At 39.4% G+C, this 7,341-nt stretch overlaps 1 protein-coding gene across 1 annotated transcript in view; it reads left to right on the top strand.

Annotated features, from left to right (window-relative positions):
- The first annotated feature begins 4,455 nt into the window (after positions 1 to 4,455).
- Positions 4,456 to 7,341, top strand: part of LOC122551717 (histamine N-methyltransferase-like) — a 38,831-nt gene continuing 35,945 nt past the window's right edge. Inside the window, exon 1 of the mRNA XM_043694073.1 lies at positions 4,456 to 4,623. Within this exon, the coding sequence (XP_043550008.1) occupies positions 4,487 to 4,623 (137 nt within the window). The 5' untranslated portion in view covers positions 4,456 to 4,486. The remainder of the gene's footprint in view (positions 4,624 to 7,341) is intronic.

Here is a 7,341-nt window from a genome sequence, read left to right as displayed (position 1 = left end):
TAATGTCCAAAGCTTTACATGAAGCTCTGTTTAATTAGTTCCCATGATGTTGATTGGTAATGACATACAGGGTATAATTAATCTCTGTCTCAATGCATACAAGTATAGCTAACATCTAGCTTTAAGGCTTATTCTGCTTTCTGGTATCCATTAAAATGTATTGGAAAATATTAGGGCTACCCATGAATGAAGCAATATAAAATAGCTGAAAGTGGCTGTTGGCTGACTGAAAATGGCTGGGGAAGAATTTTAGCTGAAGCAGCAACTTCCATAGTCTGATATGTAAAGTTAAATTATAAGCTCGAGTAATTGTAACCTTCATGGAAGGACTATATCCAAGGTAACAAGATTAAGCAAGTACAAAATCCCTCCATACCAGGCTGGTGCAAAGTCCAGTATTTATCATGGGATAGAAGGCAAGGGTTTGAACTCCATTAGTTAAATTGTAACCACTTGTCATATGTTAAAAAAATTAAGTATACAGTATAAAGTGATTTAACTGTATTCTTGTGGACATCCTTTTTAAAGCAGATAAAATAATTCCCCTTCCTGTCAGCAAGGGACGGCAGTATATGTCAGAGCTAAGCCTGGAATGTGGTTGATTAAGATGGATAGGTTGAGGGATAATTGATAAGGAGGTCTGGTAAACCTCATGAGATCATGGGAAGAACCAGCTGTCCATGGACTGATCACGTAATTATATGACTAACCTGATTTGGTGGTGCATATAATCAATTAATAACATGATTGGCTAAAAGCAAATGTATATAATGTGTATGTTTCCCTTTGTTTGGTTGGGAAGTACTGGACTGTCTAGAGGCTCTGTCCCCAATGGTGTAAAACATTAAATTCTTCATTGCTGGAAGTGGTCCTGGGTGTTGTTATGGACCAGATCAAACCCCCTCAAAATATATTCAGAAGGATTAGTTAGACCCTAACTTTTTCGCATCTTAAAGGTAAGTGTACTGTGTTGCAGTTCAAATGCAATTTAACTGGTGAAACAACTATATTTGAAGCAAAATTTTATTAATACACTACTGTTAAAATGCAGCAAAAGAATAAAATAAATAAAATATTTAGCTTAGCTGTAACTCTATTGAAATGCTGAACAAACTATTTTACACAGTAATTACTATTAATTAACTGTTCTAATATAGTAACATCCCACAAGCACACTCTTGGCAAAAGGCAAAATTCAGTAAAATAGATTGACAGGCAATTCTCCAGTCCATGAGGAAAAACATCAACAGAAAACTCTGACAGAGAGAGAGTACCGGGGGAGATACATTGCAGCTTCTAAATCCTGCATCAAGACTCCAGCAGCTACTGAAAACCATAACTAAAAGTCCTGGTTCTGTGGAGGCTTACTTCATCCATTCAGGCTGGTTCCAGTATTCCTACTTCCAAAAAAAAACTTCACAAGCTGTTTAACTTATCAGCTTTCAACAAATAGTGAGATCCCTCTGACATAAAACCTCTTTTTTAAAAAAAAGACAGGATAATCTGCACCTCTTAAAGCCATGGCATCATCACATTGTCAAGTGATTTGTTTAGTCATTCTTTCCAACAGAAGACCTTGAAGTTTCAACCACTGATCTGACAAAATGGATACACTCTCCCTGTATTCAGTATGCAATGATTTTCCTTAACATTAACCATGATATCAACATACCAGAAATCATCTTATGGATTTATCATGTTCGCCAAGAAAATTTCTTTTTGTCCTTGATAGCATCTATTTCTTTGACATTTGCAAGCTAGAATAGTCAATTTTTAAACTTTACTCAGATTGAAATCTTTGATTGCTGTTTTGGTAAACTACCTGAAAATGGCTATTCTTATGGAAAAGAAAAGATTAGAACAATTTGGATTTATGAAGGGGAAATCATGTTTGAGAAATCTGTTGAAATTTTATGAAGATGTAACTCGTATAGTTAACAAGGGGGAGCCAGTCAATGTGGTATGTTTTGACTTTCAGAAAACATTTGATAAAGTCCTGCATAAGAGATTATTGGGCAAGATTAAAGCACATGGGATTGGGAGATGGACAGAAAACAGGTTGGCAGAGAGGAAAGAAAGAGGAGGAATTAATGGGTCCTTTTCAAGCTGGCAGGCAGTAACTAGTGGGTGCCACAGGGATCAGTGCTGGGACCCCAGCTATTCACAATGTATAAGATTGATTTGGATGAAGGTACAAAATGTAACACCTCTATGTTTGTAGATGATACAGGTTGGATGGGAGGGTGAACTGTGACAAGGATGCAGAGTTGCTTCAGCATGACCTGGACAGATTGTGTGATGGGCAAATCAATGGCAGATGCACTATAATTTGGATAAATACGAGAATACTCACTTTGGAAGCAAAAGCAAGAAGCCAGATTACGACCTGAATGGCTGTAAATTAGGAGAGGGGAGCGTGCAGCGTGACATGGGTATCCTTGTGTAGCAGTGGCTGAAGGTAAGCATGCAGGTGCAGCAGGTGGTTAAGAAGGCAAATGGTACGTTGGCCTTCATTGTGAGGGATTTCGAGTTCAGGACCAGGGATGTGTTGTTGCAGTTATACATGGCTTTGGTAAGGCCACACCAAGAAAGTTGTGTGCAGGTTTGGTGTTCTTTTCTGAGGAAGGATGCTCTTGTTCTCGAGAGATTGCAGAAAAGGTTTACCAGGCTGATTCCAGGGATGGTGGGACTGACATATGAGGAAACATTGACTAGGTTAGGATTGTTTTCGCTGGAGTTCAGACATGTGGAATCTCATAGAGACTTGTCAAATTCTAACAGGACTACATGGGGTAACGCAGGACTGATGTTCCTGATACTGGGTTCATCCAGAAATAGGGGTCACAGTTTGAGGATTCAGAGTGGACCATTTAGGATGGAGATGAAGAGATGTTTCTTCCTCCAAAGAGTGGAGGGCCTGTGGAATTTATTGCCACAGAAAGTAGTTGATGGCAAAACTTTGAGTGCATTCAAGAGGCAGCTAGATATTGCACTTGGGGCAAGTGGGACCAATGATTATGGAGAAAGCAGGATTAGGCTACTGAGTTGGATGATCAGCCATGATCGTGATGAATAGTGGAGCAGGCTTGAAGGACTGAATGGCTTCCTCCTGCTCCTATCTTCTATGTTTCTATATTTCTAGGCTGCTCAGACATTTAATGTCATCATTACTGATCATCCTCTTCAATACATTTTGTCTGCATCACCCCATACCCCTTGACATTGTTAGCATTTAGAAATCTACCAAATATGACTTTGATAGTACTTGAATAAACACAATTCTTTGTTGTAGAGAATTACAAAGGCACATGACTCTCTTTGAAATAAAGTCTCTTCTCTTGTTCATAAGTGGCTTTCTCCTTATTTTGAAATTGTGTTCCCTGGATCTGAATTCCTCAAACAAGGGAAACATCTTACTAGCAACTACCCTATCGGTTTTTAGGTTCCAAATAGATCACCTCCCATTCTTCTAAATTGGAGAAAAAACAACCCCAGTTTTTCCAGTGGGACATATTTGCTAACCTGTTGTTGCACTCCCTCAATGACAAAAATATCTGTCCTCAGCTAAGGAAACAAAGAACTGCACACTGTACTCCAGCTTCCAAGATTCTACGTGATTAAAGCAAAACTTTACTATTCCTGAACTCCAAGTCTTCTGTAATGAAGGCTAACATACAATCCGCCTCCTATTGGCCTGCTGTATCGGCATTTTGCATTCAATGACTTACTGTCAAGACACTCGGGTCACTTTGTTAATCAAATTACATGATGCATGGCATTCAGTATTGCTGGCTATGCAGGATTAGCACTGAGGTGGAAGTTTACTGTAATAACAAACAAGAAGCAATGGCCGGGGTGCCACTGTTCCCCCATTGTGCCTGCTGTCTCACTGGCTCGCTGACTGACTTCTGATTTAGAAATGGTCTGCATTGCTGTCAATTACAAACATGTTCTGTTCTCTTAGATCAAAAGTCAGTTTGCCTTGCAAAGTTCAGCCTTTGGGGTCTGGCAAATCAAAGCACTGTACTGCCACTGGCTTCACTTCTCATGCTTTTTGACATTTGCCTTTGATTCTGGTAAACATTGCCATCATGTAGCAAGGTCAGGACCACACCCCTGGAATAAACTTTAACTGCACTTATAAACTAATCATATGCAAAGGATGGTAAGGAAAACATATTTTGGAACTAACATACCCTTAGGGTTTAGTTCCATGTGTTCAGATCACTCTGATGTCGCTCCAACAGGAAATGCTGATCAGCTATTTCTTTGAGTAAACATAGTTGACTGTTTACTCCAAAAAAGCCTCAAAGACAGTAAGATGAAGTTGAGAAAGGTCATTGAACACAGCATACATTGTGTGACGTAATTTTCATCAACAGCAAACAATACTGGAGGGAGGTCAATGTAATGTACACACCCTCTTTTTGGATAATAAAGCTCAGTTATTTGAACTGTTACCTTTCATAACTGCAAGAAACTAGAGATGGAGTCATCGATGAAATCCCTCTCCTCATTTCACGATCGGTATTTGAAGTCATTTCAACTCTTTTTAGAACGCTCCACTGAACATCAGTGCATGAAAAAGTTCTTTGACAATGATCTACCAGATATCATAAACAGGTAAGATGACACGCTCAAACTTGAGGGATTAGAACAGACTATGAACTGGATTGTCTTTTTATTATTCAGTAGGTACTTATCCTTAAATTTATGTTCATTACTTTGTAATGCTTTTTCTAAATTCACACATCATCTTGCAATAGTTGGTGATATGCTTGTTCAAAATATTAAGATGATGGCTCACAAATTCAGGCATAGAGATTGGAAGTATCAGGACTACTCCCCTTTAATAGAGCAGGCAGTAAGACAGAGAAATTTCTTGCCAAAAGTATATTATCCAGCAAAATTGGAAACTAAAACACTTGGCTGCATGATGCTAAAAGTCAGATTGGTTTGCCTTTAAGCAAGTTGAAAAAATCAGGCCTTCGGATTGCCAGTCAGCAGAAGAATAAATAAAAAGAGAAATTTACTGACCTGAATGTGGAACCTGAGGCGTTATGAATGAGGGGTGCGAGAAGGAAGGATTTCAATCTTCATTTTAATCATACACTTTCTAGCCACATTCATATTTGGATATTTGCTCACCCATAAGACAAAGGAGCTTATCCATATTTATAGGAGATTGGACAATTTGGCTACTGGCAATTATTTTGTGAGTAGAAAATTTGTGAAGCTATAGTATAGGAGAAGAAAGGTAATCTACATTCTGTAATAGCCATATTCTGACCTTGACGTTGTTTAAGAAAGTTTGTACGGCAAAACCAGGGAACAATAGATCTTTGAGTCTCACTTTGGTTGTGAGTAACTTGCTGGAGTGATTATAAAAGATAGGATTTATGGTCACTTAGAGGCAAAAATTGAGCAGGAATCATCAGCATGGTTTTGTGTGAGGAAAATCATGTCTCTCAAACTTGACTGAATTTTTTTGAGGAAGTAATCAAAAAGATTGATGATGGTACAGTTGTTTATTTGGATCTTAGTAAAGCCTTTGACAAGGTTCCGCATGATAGGCTATTCAGGAAAGTTAGGCCACGTGGGATTCGGGTGAGCTTGCCAATTGGATACATAATTGACTTAACAGCAGGAGACAGAGAGTAATGATGGAGGGTTGCTTTCCAGACTGGAGGCATGTAACCGACTTTGTTCAACAGCGATTGGTTGTGTTCCTCTTTTGTTTGTCATTTATATAAATGGCTTGGATGGGAACATGGAAGGCATGGTTAGGAGGTTTGTGGATGACACCAAAATTGGTGGCATAGTAGATAGTGAAGGTTTTTGTTTATGATTACAAAGAGATCTTGATCAAATGGGACAATAGGCTCAAAAATGGCAGATTGGAATTTGATCTGGAAAAATGTGAGGTATTGCCTTTTGGTACAAAAAAAAACAAAGGTGGGGCTTATACAATTAATGGTAGGGCCTTGGGTACTGTTGTAGAACAGAGGGACCGAGGAGTGCAAGCACTTAATTCTTTGAAGTTTGCATTACATGTAAACACGGTATTTAAAAAATTATTTGGAATGCTTACCTTTATTGCTTAGTCCTTTGAGTATAGGAGTTGGGAAGTCATGTTGAGGTTGTACAGGACGTTGGTGAGGACTCTTCTGGAATACTGTGTCCAGTTCAGATTGCCCAGTTATAGGAAGGATATTATTAAACTCAAGAGAGTTCAGAAGAGATTTCCCGGGATGTTGTTGAGTATGGAGGTTTTGAGTGATAACGAAAAGCTATAAAGACTGGAACTTCTTTCAATGGAGTGCAGGAGGTTGAGAGATGACCTGATAGAAGTTTATAAAATAATAAGAGGTGTAGGTAGAGTTAATGGTAGTTGCCTTTTCCCTATGCTGAGGGATTTCAAGACTAGAGGGCAGATTTTTAAGGTGAGAGAAGAGAGATTTTAAAAAGTCATAAAATGCATATTCTCTATGCAGAGGGTGGTTCGCGTGTGGAATGTACTTCCCGAGGAAATGATGGATGGAGGTACAATTACAAAGTTTAAAAGACATTTGGATGGATACATGAATGGGAAAGGTTTAGATAGATATCGACCAGGAGCAGGCAGGTGGGACAAGTTTAGTTTGGGATTAAAGAGTCATAGAGATGTACAGCATGGAAACAGATCCTTCGGTCCAACCCAGCCATGTTGATCAGATATCCCAACCCAATCTAGTCCCACCTGCCAGCACCCGGCCCATATCCCTCCAAACCCTTCCTATTTATATACCCATCCAAATTCCTTACAAACCCTTCCTATTCATATACCCATCTTAAATGTTGCAATTGTACCAGGCTCCACCACATCCTCTGGCAGCTCATTCCATACACATACCATCTTCTGCGTGAAAAAGTTGCCCCTTAGGTCTCTTTTATATCTTTCTCCTCTCACCCTAAACCTATGCCCTCTAGTTCTGGACTCCAAGATCCCAGGGAAAAGACTTTGCCTATTTATCCTATCCATGCCCCTCATAATTTTGTAAACCTCTATAAGGTCATCCCTCAGCCTCCGACGATCCAGAGAAAACAGCCCCAGCCAGTTCTGCCTCTCCCTGTAGCTCAGATCCTCCAATCCTGGCAACATCCTTGTAAATCTTTTCTGAACCCTTTCAAGTTTCACAACATCTTTCCAATAGGAAGGAGACCAGAATTGCATGCAATATTCCAACAGTGGCCTAACCAATGTCCTGTACAGCCGCAACATGACCTCCCAACTCCTGTACTCAATACTCTGACCAATAAAGGAAAGCATACCAAACGCCTTCTTCACTATCCTATCTACCT

Source organism: Chiloscyllium plagiosum, chromosome 7 (genome assembly GCF_004010195.1).
Source record: "Chiloscyllium plagiosum isolate BGI_BamShark_2017 chromosome 7, ASM401019v2, whole genome shotgun sequence".
Taxonomy (NCBI): Eukaryota; Metazoa; Chordata; class Chondrichthyes; order Orectolobiformes; family Hemiscylliidae; genus Chiloscyllium; species Chiloscyllium plagiosum.
Note: the sequence above shows the minus strand (reverse complement) of the source record. Positions and strands in the feature narration are given on the sequence as shown.